Raw genomic sequence first — 18,831 nt, forward strand, 5'->3', positions numbered from 1 at the left:
ATGTAATGACAAAATCCCTAAATTAGCAGCCTTGGAGGAAGGTTCTTAGTGTCTGCTAGGTCATTTCCATGCATATCTTAGTGTTCTAAGTCATTTCCCTTTGCTAGATCATTTCTGTGGGTATCTTAGTGTTGCTAGGTCATTTTTGTGACTATATGTTTTTTTTTTTTTAATTTTCTTAAAGAAGGAACGGAGAAGGGGGTCAGGTGAGGATATTCCCTCAAAGGCCCAGTCCTCTGTTCTTAACGCTACCTCGCTAACGCGGGAAATGGCGAATAGTTTGAAAGAAAAGAAATGTTTTGTTATTCTTATGTCATTTCTGTGAGTACATGTTATGTTATTTTGATGTTTTTTGTGGAGGAGGGATCTGTGAGTATAAGCTTCTGAAGTTTGTGGCAGGGATTACTTCTCTATTTCTATTTGGGGGATGGACAGTAACTATGGAGTGGTTTGGATGAAAAGGTTCTAGAGCTGTTACAAAGAACTGAGTGCCAAACATGTAGATGTAAGACTTTATTGAGAGAATCATTTTCTTTGTTAGGTGTGCCGAGTGCCTTTGGTTGCTAAAAAAGCCAGTGATTGTTTTGAGCACTCTATTTTGTGGTTTGTAGGTTTGCTGTATTTGTTTTTAGTAGGGTGGATGACCAGGCAGATGAGGCACAATTCTGAGCAGAGTAGATGAAATGCTTGTAGAGCATACTAAGGAATCCTTTTTCCTGTCCAAAGCTGGTACAATCATCACTTGAATATCATCTATCTAAAGTAAATTACCTTTTTGCTACTAAATTTAAAGTGTCAGTGTCTATTCCTTACACTGATAGTGAATTTCCACCTATCAAATGAAATTCACAGATGTTAAATCTACCATGTTCTTATACTAAATCCTTATGAATTCCAAACAACTATTTTCTTGGGGTACTGACACAAATATCTGAATAACTATGTTAATCTTCACTGATATCAGAAGTTTCACATACCTGTAAACATTTTTCCAAGAGACTTGGTTCTTCAAACAACCGTGCAAACTCATAAGCTCGACAAACATTCCCAGGGTAAAGATCCTTCCATATGAACCGAGTGCATTGCTCCACAAGGGAAGGAATCATGTATTTCTTAGCAGCATAGCATATTTCACACACTTGGTCGAATGATCTTAAAGTGATGTCATCAGTATAGATGTATCTGCAATGACAAGATGAAGTTATAATCACTGTCTGGAACTCTTGAATAAAAGATAATTTTATTCCAGGCCAAAAATCATAGACCTAAAAATAAAAGTAAAAGTATAAACATGATATACCTGGAAGATTTATCTCTCTATTCATATATCTATGTAACTATGTTCACATTAACTTGGATAGGACCAAGAGTATGCAGCCACTCAGTACATTCATACACATCTTCAACCCATGCCCAATGTGCTAAATCAAACAAAGGCATCCAAGCTAATTCATTATGAGCACTTCATAGTTCTTCAGTTTTCACACTACCATTAAGATGATTCATTGCATGAGATTAAGATCTCTGATCACACCTCTCCTTCACGCACAAAAAGACTCCACTGCAACAGAACATATTCTTGTATTTTCATCTGAAACAACTTTATCATGCCATCAGTGCATCTAACCAAATCATCTGGAGTCTAAATCTTGTTCTTGTAACTTTAATCATACTATCACATATTCCTGACCAATTTATCATCGAAAATACATTTTAAATGATCATACGATATTTTAAGATTATCATCCAAACATCTTTCTAGTAACTTAATCACATGCCATTTCCTTCCAAAATCTTCATCCTTTATCTATTCTTCTAACAACAATGGCACTAAGTAATGCATTTATAATGCTCTTCATCTTAAGTAATCCTGAAAACATACAGAATGAGACAATTATCATTAAATGTAATTTCTGTACACTCTTCACCAGTTCTAATTCACCAGAGCTTTCAGTGAACCCTCAGTTCTTCTCCCTTGCCGGACTATACTCTCTATCTAAGCTTTCACTCTATAATTCTTAATGTTTATCACTTCCAAACGCTGATATCTACTAATTCCAGTTTTTCACCAAAATAATATCATACTGTGACAACTCTTTACATTACTTTTATTAGTTACTTCCATCCACCTCCTACACACATTACCAAAGTAACCTACCATACTATCCCACTCCTCCTCTAATTATGTTACAAGAACAACATCATTTACATAAAACAAATTTTATAAAGCATTTTGCTTTACCAGAACACCATGATCATCACTTACCTCCTTTTTTATATATAATACCCAATTTTGGAAAATATTCCAAAAAGCATGATGATAACCATAATCCACCCACAATTGAAACCACTTATAACCCCACTTACTTTCATACAAACACTAATTCATTATTAGATCTCTTAACAGAATTCCAGTCCTCCACAAACACCATACCAGGTCAAAACTTTCACAAGACCTCTTTCATAAACTTTTTTCCAAATCCGTACATGCTGTATATTTCTCTAAAATTTTCTTAACTATCTTCTTATGAGCAAAAATCTATACGCACCCTTTTCCCTTATCATATCCATCTTGTTCATCACCTATAAAGAGTTCTTGAACCCTTCAGTACCATCAATCATCATCCTAACATACACCTCACTTACAATACTAGAGCTTTTTTCTGCAGTTCTTACATTTTTATTCCCATTACCTTTTTACAAGCTAGAAGTTTCAGTTTTCTAAATTATTTCTTACATTTTTCATTTTTTTTTTTTTTTGCCGGTCTCCCGCGTTTGCGAGGTAACGCAAAGGAAACAGATGAAAGAAATGGCCCAACCCACCCCCATACACATGTATATACATACGTCCACACACGCAAATATACATACCTACACAGCTTTCCATGGTTTACCCCAGACGCTTCACATGCCCTGATTCAATCCACTGACAGCACGTCAACCCCGGTATACCACATCGATCCAATTCACTCTATTCCTTGCCCTCATTTCACCCTCCTGCATGTTCAGGCCCCGATCACACAAAATCTTTTTCACTCCATCTTTCCACCTCCAATTTGGTCTCCCACTTCTCCTCGTTCCCTCCACCTCCGACACATATATCCTCTTGGTCAATCTTTCCTCACTCATTCTCTCCATGTGCCCAAACCATTTCAAAACACCCTCTTCTACTCTCTCAACCACGCTCTTTTTATTTCCACACATCTCTCTTACCCTTACGTTACTTACTCGATCAAACCACCTCACACCACACATTGCCCTCAAACATCTCATTTCCAGCACATTTTTCAAATGTATATATATATATATATATATATATATATATATATATATTCCCTGGGGATAGGGGAGAAAGAATACTTCCCACGTATTCCCTGCGTGTCGTAGAAGGCGACTAAAAGGGAAGGGAGCGGGGGGCTGGAAATCCTCCCCCTCTCGTTTTTTTTTTTTCCAAAAGAAGGAAGAGAGAAGAGGGCCAGGTGAGGATATTCCCTCATAGGCCCAGTCCTCTGTTCTTAACGTTACCTCGCTATCGCGGGAAATAGCGAATAGTATGAAAAAAAAAAAAAAATATATATATATATATATATATATATATATATATATATATATATATAAAAAAAAAAAAAACGAGAGGGGAGGATTTCCAGCCCCCCGCTCCCTTCCCTTTTAGTCGCCTTCTACGACACGCAGGGAATACGTGGGAAGTATTCTTTTCCAAAAGAAGGAACAGAGAAGAGGGCCAGGTGAGGATATTCCCTCAAAGGCCCAGTCCTCTGTTCTTAACGCTACCTCGCTATCGCGGGAAATGGCGAATAGTATGAAAAAAAAAAAAAAAAAAAAATATATATATATATATATATATATATATATATATGTGAAGCGTCTGGGGTAAACCATGGAAAGCTGTGTAGGTATGTATATTTGCGTGTGTGGACGTGTGTATGTACATGTGTATGGGGGGGGGGGGTTGGGCCATTTCTTTCGTCTGTTTCCTTGCGCTACCTCGCAAACGCGGGAGACAGCGACAAAGTATAAAAAAAAAAAAAAAAAGAAATAGAAGAGTGAATGTTGGGGTGAAGAGGGTGGTGAGAGTAAGTGAGCTTGGGAAGGAGACTTGTGTGAGGAAGTACCAGGAGAGACTGAGTACAGAATGGAAAAAGGTGAGAACAATGGAAGTAAGGGGAGTGGGGGAGGAATGGGATGTATTTAGGGAATCAGTGATGGATTGCGCAAGAGATGCTTGTGGCATGAGAAGAGTGGGAGGTGGGTTGATTAGAAAGGGTAGTGAGTGGTGGGATAAAGAAGTAAGATTATTAGTGAAAGAGAAGAGAGAGGCATTTGGAAAATTTCTGCAGGGAAAAAATGAAATTGAGTGGGAGATGTATAAAAGAAAGAGACAGGAGATCAAGAGAAAGGTGCAAGAGGTGAAAAAGAGCCCAAATGAGAGTTGGGGTGAGAGAGTATCATTAAATTTTAGGGAGAATAAAAAGATGTTTTGGAAGGAGGTAAATAAAGTGCGTAAGACAAGGGAGCAAATGGGAACTTCAGTGAAGGGCGCAAATGGGGAGGTGATAACAAGTAGTGGTGATGTGAGAAGGAGATGGAGTGAGTATTTTGAAGGTTTGTTGAATGTGTTTGATGATAGAGTGGCAGATATAGGGTGTTTTGGTCGAGGTGGTGTGCAAAGTGAGAGGGTTAGGGAAAATGATTTGGTAAACAGAGAAGAGGTAGTAAAAGCTTTGCGGAATATGAAAGCCGGCAAGGCAGCAGGTTTGGATGGTATTGCAGTGGAATTTATTAAAAAAGGGGGTAACTGTATTGTTGACTGGTTGGTAAGGTTATTTAATGTATGTATGACTCATGGTGAGGTGCCTGAGGATTGGCGGAATGCGTGCATAGTGCCATTGTACAAAGGCAAAGGGGATAAGAGTGAGTGCTCAAATTACAGAGGTATAAGTTTGTTGAGTATTCCTGGTAAATTATATGGGAGGGTATTGATTGAGAGGGTGAAGGCATGTACAGAGCATCAGATTGGGGAAGAGCAGTGTGGTTTCTGAAGTGGTAGAGGATGTGTGGATCAGGTGTTTGCTTTGAAGAATGTATGTGAGAAATACTTAGAAAAGCAAATGGATTTGTATGTAGCATTTATGGATCTGGAGAAGGCATATGATAGAGTTGATAGAGATCTTTGTGGAAGGTATTACGAATATATGATGTGGGAGGCAAGTTGTTAGAAGCAGTGAAAAGTTTTTATCCAGGATGTAAGCCATGTGTACGTGTAGGAAGAGAGGAAAGTTATTGGTTCTCAGTGAATGTAGGTTTGTGGCAGGGGTGTGTGATGTCTCCATGGTTAATTTGTTTATGGATGGGGTTGTTAGGGAGGTGAATGCAAGAGTTTTGGAAAGAGGGGCAAGTATGAAGTCTGTTGTGGATGAGAGAGCTTGGGAAGTGAGTCAGTTGTTGTTTGCTGATGATACAGCACTGGTGGCTGATTCATGTGAGAGACTGCAGAAGCTGGTGACTGAGTTTGGTAAAGTGTGTGAAAGAAGAAAGTTAAGAGTAAATGTGAATAAGAGCAAGGTTATTAGGTACAGTAGGGTTGAGGGTCAAGTCAATTGGGAGGTAAGTTTGAATGGAGAAAAACTGGAGGAAGTAAAGTGTTTTAGATATCTGGGTGTGGATCTGGCAGCAGATGGAACCATGGAAGCAGAAGTGAATCATAGGGTGGGGGAGGGGGCGAAAATCCTGGGAGCCTTGAAGAATGTGTGGAAGTCGAGAACATTATCTCGGAAAGCAAAAATGGGTATGTTTGAAGGAATAGTGGTTCCAACAATGTTGTATGGTTGCGAGGCGTGGGCTATGGATAGAGTTGTGCGCAGGAGGGTGGATGTGCTGGAAATGAGATGTTTGAGGACAATGTGTGGTGTGAGGTGGTTTGATCGAGTAAGTAATGTAAGGGTAAGAGAGATGTGTGGAAATAAAAAGAGCATGGTTGAGAGAGCAGAAGAGGGTGTTTTGAAATGGTTTGGGCACATGGAGAGAATGAGTGAGGAAAGATTGACCAAGAGGATATATGTGTCGGAGGTGGAGGGAACGATGAGAAGTGGGAGACCAAATTGGAGGTGGAAAGATGGAGTGAAAAAGATTTTGTGTGATCGGGGCTTGAACATGCAGGAGGGTGAAAGGCGGACAAGGAATAGAGTGAATTGGATCGATGTGGTATACCGGGGTTGACGTGCTGTCAGTGGATTGAATCAGGGCATGTGAAGCGTCTAGGGTAAACCATGGAAAGTTGTGTGGGGCCTGGATGTGGAAAGGGAGATGTGGTTTCGGGCATTATTGCGTGACAGCTGGAGACTGAGTGTGAACGAATGGGGCCTTTGTTGTCTTTTCCTAGTGCTACCTCGCACACATGAGGGGGGGAGGGGGATGGTATTCCATGTGTGGCAAGGTGGCGATGGGAATGAATAGGGGCAGACAGTGTGAATTGTGTGCATGGGTATATATGTATGTGTCTGTGTGTGTATATATATGTGTACATTGAGATGTATAGGTATGTATATTTGCGTGTGTGGGCGTGTGTGTATGTACATTGTGTATGGGGGTGGGTTGGGCCATTTCTTTCGTCTGTTTCCTTGCACTACCTCGCAAACGCGGGAGACAGCGACAAAGCAAAATAAATATAAATAAATAAAATATATATATATATTATCCCTGGGGATAGGGGTGAAAGAATACTTCTCACGCATTCCTCGCATGTCGTAGAAGGCGACTAGAGGGTACAGGAGCCGGGGGGCCAGAAATCCTCCCCTCCTTGTATCTTTAACTTTCTAAAATGGGAAACAGAAGAAGGAGTCACGCGGGGAGTGCTCATCCTCCTTGAAGGCTCAGACTGGGGTGTCTAAATGTGTGTGGATGTAACCAAGATGTGAAAAAAGGAGAGATAGGTAGTATGTTTGAGGAAAGGAACCTGGATGTTTTGGCTCTGAGTGAAACAAAGCTCAAGGGTAAAGGGGAAGAGTGGTTTGGGAATGTCTTGGGAGTAAAGTCAGGGGTTAGTGAGAGGACAAGAGCAAGGGAAGGAGTAGCAGTACTGAAACAGGAGTTGTGGGAGTATGTGATAGAATGTAAGAAAGTAAATTCTCGATTAATATGGGTAAAACTGAAAGTTGATGGAGAGAGATGGGTGATTATTGGTGCATATGCACCTGGGCATGAGAAGAAAGATCATGAGAGGCAAGTGTTTTGGGAGCAGCTGAATGAGTGTGTTAGTGGGTTTCATGCACGAGACCGGGTTATAGTGATGGGTGATTTGAATGCAAAGGTGAGTAATGTGGCAGTTGAGGGAATAATTGGTATACATGGGGTGTTCAGTGTTGTAAATGGAAATGGTGAAGAGCTTGTAGATTTATGTGCTGAAAAAGGACTGGTGATTGGGAATACCTGGTTTAAAAAGCGAGATATACATAAGTATACGTATGTAAGTAGGAGAGATGGCCAGAGAGCATTATTGTATTACGTGTTAATTGACAGGTGCGCGAAAGAGAGACTTTTGGATGTTAATGTGCTGAGAGGTGCAACTGGAGGGATGTCTGATCATTATCTTGTGGAGGCTAAGGTGAAGATTTGTATGGGTTTTCAGAAAAGAAGAGTGAATGTTGGGGTGAAGAGGGTGGTGAGAGTAAGTGTGCTTGGGAAGGAGACTTGTGTGAGGAAGTACCAGGAGAGACTGAGTACAGAATGGAAAAAGGTGAGAACAATGGAAGTAAGGGGAGTTGGGGAGGAATGGGATGTATTTAGGGAATCAGTGATGGATTGCGCAAAAGATGCTTGTGGCATGAGAAGAGTGGGAGGTGGGTTGATTAGAAAGGGTAGTGAGTGGTGGGATGAAGAAGTAAGATTATTAGTGAAAGAGAAGAGAGAGGCATTTGGACGATTTTTGCAGGGAAAAAATGAAATTGAGTGGGAGATTTATAAAAGAAAGAGACAGGAGGTCAAGAGAAAGGTGCAAGAGGTGAAAAAGAGGGCAAATGAGAGTTGGGGTGAGAGAGTATCATTAAATTTTAGGGAGAATAAAAAGATGTTTTGGAAGGAGGTAAATAAAGTGCGTAAGACAAGGGAGCAAATGGGAACTTCAGTGAAGGGCGCAAATGGGGAGGTGATAACAAGTAGTGGTGATGTGAGAAGGAGATGGAGTGAGTATTTTGAAGGTTTGTTGAATGTGTTTGATGATAGAGTGGCAGATATAGGGTGTTTTGGTCGAGGTGGTGTGCAAAGTGAGAGGGTTGGGGAAAATGATTTGGTAAACAGAGAAGAGGTAGTAAAAGCTTTGCAGAATATGAAAGCCGGCAAGGCAGCAGGTTTGGATGGTACTGCAGTGGAATTTATTAAAAAAGGGGGTGACTGTATTGTTGACTGGTTGGTAAGGTTATTTAATGTATGTATGACTCATGGTGAGGTGCCTGAGGATTGGCGGAATGCGTGCATAGTGCCATTGTACAAAGGCAAAGGGGATACGAGTGAGTGCTCAAATTACAGAGGTATAAGTTTGTTGAGTATTCCTGGTAAATTATATGGGAGGGTATTGATTGAGAGGGTGAAGGCATGTACAGAGCATCAGATTGGGGAAGAGCAGTGAGGTTTCGGAAGTGGTAGAGGATGTGTGGATCAGGTGTTTGCTTTGAAGAATGTATGTGAGAAATACTTAGAAAAGCAAATGGATTTGTATGTAGCATTTATGGATCTGGAGAAGGCATATGATAGAGTTGATAGAGATGCTCTGTGGAAGGTATTAAGAATATATGGTGTGGGAGGCAGGTTGTTAGAAGCAGTGAAAAGTTTTTATCGAGGATGTAAGCCATGTGTACGTGTAGGAAGAGAGGAAAGTGATTGGTTCTCAGTGAATGTAGGTTTGCGGCAAGGGTGTGTGATGTCTCCATGGTTGTTTAATTTGTTTATGGATGGGGTTGTTAGGGAGGTGAATGCAAGAGTTTTGGAAAGAGGGGCAAGTATGAAGTCTGTTGGGGATGAGAGAGCTTGGGAAGTGAGTCAGTTGTTGTTCGCTGATGATACAGTGCTGGTGGCTGATTCACGTGAGAAACTGCAGAAGCTGGTGACTGAGTTTGGTAAAGTGTGTGAAAGAAGAAAGTTAAGAGTAAAGGTGAATAAGAGCAAGGTTATTAGGTACAGTAGGGTTGAGGGTCAAGTCAATTGGGAGGTAAGTTTGAATGGAGAAAAACTGGAGGAAGTAAAGTGTTTTAGATATCTGGGAGTGGATCTGGCAGCGGATGGAACCATGGAAGCGGAAGTGAATCATAGGGCGGGGGAGGGGGCGAAAATCCTGGGAGCCTTGAAGAATGTGTGGAAGTCGAGAACATTGTCTCGGAAAGCAAAAATGGGTATGTTTGAAGGAATAGTGGTTCCAACAATGTTGTATGGTTGCGAGGCATGGGCTATGGATAGAGTTGTGCGCAGGAGGGTGGATGTGCTGGAAATGAGATGTTTGAGGACAATGTGTGGTGTGAGGTGGTTTGATCGAGTAAGTAATGTAAGGGTAAGAGAGATGTGTGGAAATAAAAAGAGCGTGGTTGAGAGAGCAGAAGAGGGTGTTTTGAAATGGTTTGGGCACATGGAGAGAATGAGTGAGGAAAGATTGACCAAGAGGATATACGTGTCGGAGGTGGAGGGAACGAGGAGAAGTGAGAGACCAAATTTTAGGTGGAAAGATGGAGTGAAAAAGATTTTGTGTGATTGGGGCCTCAACATGCAGGAGGGTGAAAGGAGGGCAAGGAATAGAGTGAACTGGATCGATGTGGTATACCGGGGTTGACGTGCTGTCAGTGGATTGAATCAGGGCATGTGAAGCGTCTGGGGTAAACCATGAAAAGTTGTGTGGGGCCTAGATGTGGAAAGGGAGCTGTGGTTTCGGGCATTATTGCATGACAGCTAGAGACTGAGTGTGAACGAATGGGGCCTTTGTTGTCTTTTCCTCGTGGTACCTCGCACACATGAGGGGGGAGGGGGATGGTATTCCATGTGTGGCGAGGTGGCGATGGGAATGAATAAAAGCAGACAGTGTGAATTGTGTGCATGGGTATATATGTATGTGTCTGTGTGTGTATATATATGTGTACATTGAGATGTATAGGTATGTATATTTGCGTGTGTGGACATGTATGTATATACATTGGGTATGGGGGTGGGTTGGGCCATTTCTTTCGCCTGTTTCCTTGCGCTACCTCGCAAACGCAGGAGACAGCGACAAAGCAAAATAAATAAATATAAATACCTTTTTACAACAGAATAATCACTGACATCATCTGAACATCTGGTACATGAACACTTTTCTATACTGTTAAACACACCTTCCAACTTCATAGTCAACATCAGTTTCATTTCCACTCCTGATTACCTTATTTCATCTAAACTCCCAGTCTTTCCAATCTTTAGGAGCATTTTTTTTCTCTCCATCTCTTTTTCATTGTCTTCCTTCTCTTTATGGGTACTTTGCTCTCATCTGACTTCTAATCCCACTGTATCAAAAGTGAAGTCTCAAACCATCATCTCTCGTCAGCTCTTAAAGGAACTCTCTCTCACAAACTTCATTCTTAGACATAGGCACTCTCCCAGACATGTCTAATATATTCTCATGAATCAAAGAAATTTCCTTTTCAAATTTAATTCCCTCCTTTTAAGTAAGCTTGTTGTTTTCCCCTACATTCTCATTTATTCTTTTTCCACACTCATTTGCATTATGTTCAATCACATTGCCAGTTCTTGACTTTTCTACTTACAATTCAATTTTGTACACTTTCCTTTCCAATATTTTTTTTCTATATGATTCAACTTCTCCTTTGAATACTTTTTCTTCTCAACCATAATCCATATATCATAATTCCACTATGACTTCCAATGAATCAAAAAAGCAACAGACCACTGGGTCCTAAAGATACCTTCTTAACTTTTCAATTCAGTTTTCCTGTATTTTGCCCACTGCTCTCCTAATTCACTGACTACATAAATTTTTGCCACAAGGCTGTGACACCCTCTTGTGAAGTTAAGTGCTGAAAAAGGACTGGTAAGTAGGAATACCTGGTTTACTTTCTGTCTCATCAAAACAGGACTATCAGGCAAGTACTACCATCTTCTTACAAGCAACATACACCTACTTAAACCTTGCTTATTGTTTTTCCTATTTTCACATAAGTACATCTGCCAATTCCTGTTCACTCAAGCACTGATGAGTATCATTATGACAGAGTCCATTAAATCTATGGCCCCTTGTCCCCAGCATCATGGGGAGCTAAAAATCTCTGGGTTTCTGCCTGACTCTACTGCCAATGGAAGGGAAAGCTATGGCAGTAGTAATAGCACCGGCCCCTCCCATGACCTTTCCCTCTCTCTCTGTTAGACCTTCCTCATTTTCTGTTCACTACACCAACATTTGTGGACTCTCTAGTAACCTATCCTCAGCTGAACACCATCATGTCTAGTACCTCTCCTTATATCTTACTTCTGTCTGAGACACAGTTGTCTAGTGATGTTCTGACTTGTCCCTTTTTCATATCTAACTATAACTTCCACTTATGAAGCCAGTTCAAAGGTGGTATCTGTGCTTATTCTAACATCAACATACCTGTTGCATGCCTCAAGGACCTTGAGTCTCCAAACTTTGATGTTATGTGGCTCAAGTTCTGTCTCCCTACTTCCATACTTTTCCTCTGTTTTGCCTACTGCTCTCCTAATTCTATAAACTTTATATCCTTCTTCAACTATCTAAACTCCTGCCATGAGACTCTGACATCATCTCACCTGCAAGCTGAGATCCTCTACCTCAGGGTTTCAACATTCACCATAGGGAATAGGTGAATTACTCCCATACAGAAGGTGGAGGGATTGAAGCCCTCATGTTCTCCATTCTCAATGAGTTAAAGCAGATTATCTCTCACCCTACCCATATTCCTGACCACTGTGACCACTCTCCTAATATTCTGGATTTGTTTTTTCTCTAGTCCATCCCACTGCAAATACACAGTCTCACCCCTAACAGGTTCATCTGATCACACTCTCATAAATGTATCTACAGCAAATACTGGCACCTGAACAAGCTGACTGGAATAACCTACGTAACTTCTATTCTAACTTTCCTTGGGTAAAATACTGTCTCTTAAGTGGTAAAGCTTCTGTCTCTGCCAAATGCACAGCAGAGATTATTCTTGTGGGAATGGAAGCACTTATCCCCTCTTCCTCAAAGACGACCTCTTTATCCAGTCCATGGTTCAAACGTTCCTGATCTAAGGCCATTCAGGTAAGGGATCAGGTATATCAGGCTCAGAAAAACTTTCCTTCCTCTGGCTCCCATTCAGCTTTCATCACAGCCTGTAATTGCTGCAAGAACATTATCCATGAGGCAAAGCATTCCTTTATTCAAAGAAAGTGTGATAGTATGAACACTCTCCTTGTCATCTACTGACAGGTCTTTCTGGTCTTTAGCTAAGGGCATCTGTAACAACTTCTGTTACTCTACCTTCCCTTTACTTTTCCACTCTGATGGTACTATAGCTGTCTCTCACGCAGCCAAAGCAGCTCTCTTTGATTCCCATTTCTCCTCTAACTCCACCTTGGATGACTAACATTCCTTCATCCCCTGATGCTCCTCTTACTAATCCTATGCCCCTTCCTGTAATCTCTTTTCAGACTGTCCAAAAAGCACTCCTTTCTCTGGACACAAGCAAGGCTTATGGTCCTGATGGTATCCATTTCCATGTATCAAAAGAGTGTGCCTCCGAAGTAGCACCTGTGCTTGTCTGTCTGTCTTCCATTTCTGTTTAAAAACCAAAACTTTTCTTTCTCCTTCGAGGCATGCATTGATACATCCCATCCCTAAGAGGGGTGACCATTCTGATCCCTCTAACTACTCTCTTATTGCTTTGACACCTACCATATCGAAAGTCTTTGAATCCCTCCTCAACTCCCATACCCTTAAACATCTCAAAAATCACAGTCTTCTCTGATCACCAGTATGGCTTCCGTAAGGCATGATCCACTGAAGATATTCTTTCCTATTTTACTAATGTCTAGTGATCATCCCTAAAACATTTTCAGGAGTCATGTGTAGCTGCAATTTACATATCTAAGGCTTTTGACAGGGCATGGCATTGGGATCTCATCTCTAAGCTCCCCTATTTTTGGCTTCATTCCTCACTTTACTCCTTCATATCTGGCTTCCTCTCTGGCTGATCTATCTCTGTGGTTGTTGATGGATCAGTCTCCCTTTTCTCCAACAACAGTGGTGTCGCTCAAGCATCTGTCCTGTCCCCTACACTTTTTCTCCTTTTTTCAACGATTTCCTCTCCTCCACAAATAATCCAATGCACTCATATACTAATAACTAAACAGTGCATTCTTCCACATCTTTCAATTCTGTTCCCTCTTCTCTCACTTGATCTACATCTCATCTTGACACAGCTCCATCAATAAACTCAGACTTGGACAGGATATTTCAGCGGGGTAGCCAAAATCTTGTTAAGTTTAAAGCTTCCAAAACCCAGTTTCTACCCATCTCTCTATCGAAAACTCCTCACAATTCTTGTCTCTCCTTTGACGGTTCTGTAATTCCACCTCTTGCCTCAATGAACATACTTGGCATTACTGCAACATCCACTCTTTCTTGAAAACCCCACATTTCAGGAATAGCCAAGTCTGCCACTAAGAAACTGGGTGTCCTGTTTAGATGTCGAAACTTCTTCCCTTCTGAACAGTTGCTCCATTTATACATGGGATTGATTTGTTCTTGTATGGAGTACTGCTCTCATATTTGCAGTGGTTCTAGCTCTGTATGCTTACATGATAGAGTTGAGACAAAAGTGATCTGCCTTATAAACTGTCCAAGGCTAACTTACAAACTTGACTCCCTTGCCCTATGCCACAATGTTGGTTCACTTTCCCTTCTCTATAGACATTACCTTGGTTTTTGCTCTTGAGAGCTAGCTGCTTGTGTGCCCAACTGATCACACAATATTCAGCAAGCTGCTGCATCACATGATTATTGTGTGGCCATCAGGAACTCAAGGGTGGGCTGTTTTGATACCTGCTTCTTTCCCTAAATGTCAAAGCTCTGGAACTCTCTACCCTCTCATGTCTTTCCCAATAACTAAGATCTAGCACATTTCAAAAGACAGGCTTTTCACCTTCTCAAATCTTCATAAATACTTTCCCTTGTCTTTTCTTTTTCCTTTTCATAATTCTCTCTATATTTCAATTAAGGCCCCGCCTTGATGTGGACTTTTGTCTGTGAGTGGAGCTTTCAACATAAAAAAAAGTACACGTGTGTGAGTAGGAGAGATGGTCAGCAAGCATTACTGGGTTACATACTAGCAAAATAGGAATGCAAAAAAGCAACTTTTGGATGTGAATGTGATGAGGGGGGGGATGCTCGTGGGGATGACTGATCATTATCTTGTGGAGGCAAGGGTGAGGTTTTTGCAACGATTAAACATTATGGATGAGATAAGAGAGGTGAAAGTAAGTGAGTTTGGAGAAGTGCACAAAAAACATCAGGAGAGACTGAGAAAAGAATGGCTAAGGGTGTGAGTCAATGAAGCAAGTGTTGTGGATGAGAAATGGGAGGTATTTGGGAAATCAGTGTTGGCATGTGGGACAGATGCATGTGGCATGCATAAGGTGAAAGGTGGGCAGGTTAGAAAGGGTAGTGAAAGATGGGATGAAGAAGTAAAGTTGCTCATGAAAAAGAGAAGAATGAGGGTGGTACTCAAAGGAGTGCAGACGATTGGGAGATTTATAAAAGTAAGCATCAGGAGCTCAAAAGGAAGGTAGTAGGGGTTGAAAAAGAGAGCATACGAGAGTTGGGGTGAGCTTGTATCAGTAAACTTCAAAGAATTAGATAATGTCTTGGTGGGATATTAGCTCCCTCTCCACATCCAGGCCCCACAGACCTTTCCACGGTCTACCCCATATGAGATGAAATTACAGAACTGTCAAAGCAGAGAGGAAAGTTGTGAGGAATTTTCAACATAAAAGATAGGTAGAAACTGGGTCTTGGAGACTTTAAACTCAAACAGATTTCATGTACCCCAATGAGATCCTCTAAGTCTGATTTTCGTGAGGAAATTGTGTCAAGACGAGATGCAGATAAAGTGAAAGAAGGAACAGAATTGAATGATTTTGAGGAATGCAGTGTCGAATTGTCAGCACAAGAATGCATCTGGTTGTTTGTATAAGAAATGCAATCATTGTAAAAAGGAGAATAAGTGTAAGAGACAAGACAGAAACTTGACGGACACCACTGTTGATGGAGAAAGGGGTACAGACTGATCCATCAGCAACCAAGGAGAAAGACAGGATAGAGTGGAAGCTAGATATGACAGAGCAAAATGAGGGAAAGAAGCCAAAAGAGGGGAACTTATTGGTGAGACTCTAATGCCATATCCTGCTGAAAGCTTTGGATATATCAAATGCAAATGCATTGGATTCCCCAAAATCTTACAGGGATGATGACCAAACATTAATAAGATAGGAAAGAATATCACCAATGGATCCTGTCTTGCCAGACAGAATAAGAGAAGACGGAGCAGAATTAAAGGATGTGGAGTAATGTGGTGTCGAGTCGTCAGAACATGAGTGCATTTGGTTATCTGCATAAGAAAGGAAATTATTGATAAAAAGGAGAAAAAGTGTATGGGATAGGACAGAAATGCGAGGGACACTGCTGCTGATGGAGAATGGGGAGAAGCTGATCCATCAACAGCCAGGGAGATAAACTAGCTAGAGCAAAGTGAGAGAGGAAAGCCAAAAGAGAGGAGCTTAAAAATAAGACTCCAATCCAATATCCTGTTGAAAGCTTTGGGTATATCAATGGTAACTGACGGATTCCCCAAAATCTTACAGGGATGATGACCACACATTAGTAAGATAGGAAAGAATATCACAAGTGGATCTCGCTTTGCAGAAGCCATACTGGCAATCAGAGAAAAAAAGCAAGGTTGAAGATGTCTAAGGATATGGGAGTTAAAGAGGGATTCAAAGACTTTGGAAATGGTTGATGTCAAAGCAACAGGATGATATCTAGGGGTTTAGAAAGGTCACCCTTCTTCGGGATGAGATGTACCTATGTAAGCTTCCAAGAGGAAGGAAAAATTTCTGCTTTTAAACAGAATCGGACAGACGAACAAGCACTGGTTCAAGTTCAGAGGCTTGTTCTTTCAGCACATGGGGTTGGATGCAATCAGGAGCATAAGCCTTGCTTGTGTCCAGAAAAAGAATTGCTTTCTGGACAGTTTGACAGGAGATTAAAGGGAGGGGAACAGGATAAGTAACAGGAGCATCAGAGGGTGAAAAAAATTCGTCCGCCAATGTAAAGGGGAAACAAGAAATACAGCAAGTTTGTCTTCGGGAAAGACAACTATGGTACTGTTAGAACAGAAAAGTGAAGCAAAGGTGGAATGACAAAAGCTGTTAGTAATATCCTTAGCTAAAGACTAGAAGGACTTTTCATTAGATGAAGAGGATGGATTACTGCATTTCCTTTGAATAAAGGAATGTTTTGCCTCAATGATAATGTACTTGTAATGATTATCAACAGTGATAAATGCTAAATGGGAGTCAAAGGGATAGGAATTTTTCCAAGATTGATCCTTTGCCTGAATGGCCTCAGAAAATAAACAGTTGAACCAAGGATTGGAGGATGAGGGAATAAATGCTTCCATTCCCATAACAATAATCTCTATGTTTGGCAGAGACAAATGCATCTCCATATAAGAGACAGTACTTATAGGTGAGACTGTACAGCTACAGTGAGAAAGAATAGGGGTTAAAAACATATCCAGAATATTTGGAAAGTGGTCAAAGGATTCAGGATTATGAATGAGTCTGTGAAAATTTGCTGGAGATCACCGAGAATGGTGAATGAGAGGGTTTCAATCCATTCCCTAAAATAAATGTTGAAATCCCCTAGGATGACGATCTCAGTTTGCAGGTGAGAGGAAGTCACGGTCTCATGGTAGGAGTTCAGATAGTCAAAGAAAGTTATGAAATTTGTAGAACTAGGAGAGTAGTAGGCAATAAAAATGAAAGGTGCGTTCAACATGTTCAACAGAAGTGAGGTTACTAGAGAGACTGTGAGTGTTGGTATAGCGAATAGAAAAAGAGATAGATCTATCAGAGTGGGACAAGTCCTGGGAGGGGCTAGCGCAACAATTGTTTGAGCACTCCTCAAGCCAAAACCCAGAGATTCTTAGCATACTATGATGCCAGGGACCAAGGCCAACAGGTATGTATAACTGTCATGATTATATTAAAAAACAACTGTGCAGCAAGGAGATGGCAAGAGAACATAAGAAAAGGAACTCAGCGAGGTTTAAGTAGGTGTACAGAGCTTGTAAAGAGATGGCAAAACTAACTCAATGGTCCCATTTTCCTGAAACAGAAAATAAGATCAGGGGCAGAGAAAGACATGCCACATTTGCTAATATGCATTCTCTAACTTTCATGTGCAAGCACTGAAATCCTATATAGCCCCCTATTCACAACCTGGCCCCAGAGACCATTCCATGGTTTCCCTAGCTGCTTCTCATACTGTGTTTCAGTGAATCGACGCACACTGCACCCTTGGGCTTTCCTCACTCAAAAGCTTACTTTCTTTCATTCCTATTCTCAATCCCATTTTTTTCATATGCACATACTATGTCAGTGTCTTATGCTTTAACTTATTTACAGCATCATTTACAAAGAAGAATATATTCATTCATATGGGAAGATGAATTGCATAAAAGTGGAAACTAATGGAATATGCTCCAGATCACCAACAAGGACTGAGCCATGATTGTAGCCCAAAACAAGAATCATCTGAATGAAGTAGACCATAATGAAAATTCTTTTCCTCTGGCAAATCTGTTTTTTCTAACTACAGTGCTACAAAGGGTTACAAGAACAATAGCCAAAATATATAATACATTGTTACATTAAACTCACTGTAATAAAGCTCTAAATGCATCTGGTTGTACATCTAGAATTTCTACGGCTTTGCCAGTCTTCTCTGCTATTCCTCCATAAAACATGGCTTCAAAAACTGGTGACGACATAGCCAAGATGAGGCGGTGTCCTCGTAGTGTCTGAAGAATCCAAATAATACAAAAATTAATCTAAGCAGGTGACAAGAATCAATGATATTCTTGGTATGGGTATATGAATATCACATGAAAATCAAAACCATATGAGATGACATTGAGTTTGTGTAACAAGGGAAGCTAGTTGGTTGAGGTTGGTAGGCCTGCATCATTGCGAAGGGGAGCCTGTCCGGCGGGTTGGTAGCATGGGGCACCTGCATCATCAACAAGTCCATTACCACTAAGTCCACATGAAAATATCCTAAACATGGATTTTCTATCCTGTTCTCATCAAACACTTGAACATCAATTACATGCACTATCACCTGCCTCGGTAGAACTCATTCCCTACACCAGGCCTCCATCATGAAACTGATCTCTTTTCCCAAATCAGCCATAGCCTCAACTGAAACACCATTCAGCAATATGTTAATCCTAGGTGTCCTACAAAACAACTTGACTTTCTCACTCTTTGACTACTTACGCAACCCATGAATGGATTCATGGTTCCGGTCTGGGCCATGTATTTGCCCTGATGCAAATTACCTGCATCACTCAAGACTGGCTGTTTCCCAGACCCTTTTATACCAGATCTTAGAATCTTTCACTCTGATACCCATGATGTCCCTGTTGACCACACAGAACACAGGATGGTGTGGAAACATGTCCTGTACACCTCTTGCTACTCTATCATGTCTCGATGTTC

The 18,831-nt window shown here is 41.0% G+C and overlaps 1 protein-coding gene across 7 annotated transcripts in view; it reads right to left on the reverse strand.

The window, feature by feature from the left end:
• The window catches only part of LOC139755387 (BTB/POZ domain-containing protein 3-like), a 167,276-nt gene that overhangs the window by 91,267 nt on the left and 57,178 nt on the right, over positions 1–18,831 (reverse strand). For all 7 annotated transcript variants that reach the window (XM_071673840.1, XM_071674208.1, XM_071673932.1 and 4 more), the window contains 2 exons: positions 17,992–18,131; positions 978–1,182 (listed from right to left, as the gene is read on the reverse strand). In XM_071673840.1, the coding sequence (XP_071529941.1) occupies positions 978–1,182; positions 17,992–18,131 (345 nt within the window). The remainder of the gene's footprint in view (positions 1–977; positions 1,183–17,991; positions 18,132–18,831) is intronic.

This window comes from Panulirus ornatus, chromosome 1 (genome assembly GCF_036320965.1).
Source record: "Panulirus ornatus isolate Po-2019 chromosome 1, ASM3632096v1, whole genome shotgun sequence".
Classification (NCBI taxonomy): Eukaryota; Metazoa; Arthropoda; class Malacostraca; order Decapoda; family Palinuridae; genus Panulirus; species Panulirus ornatus.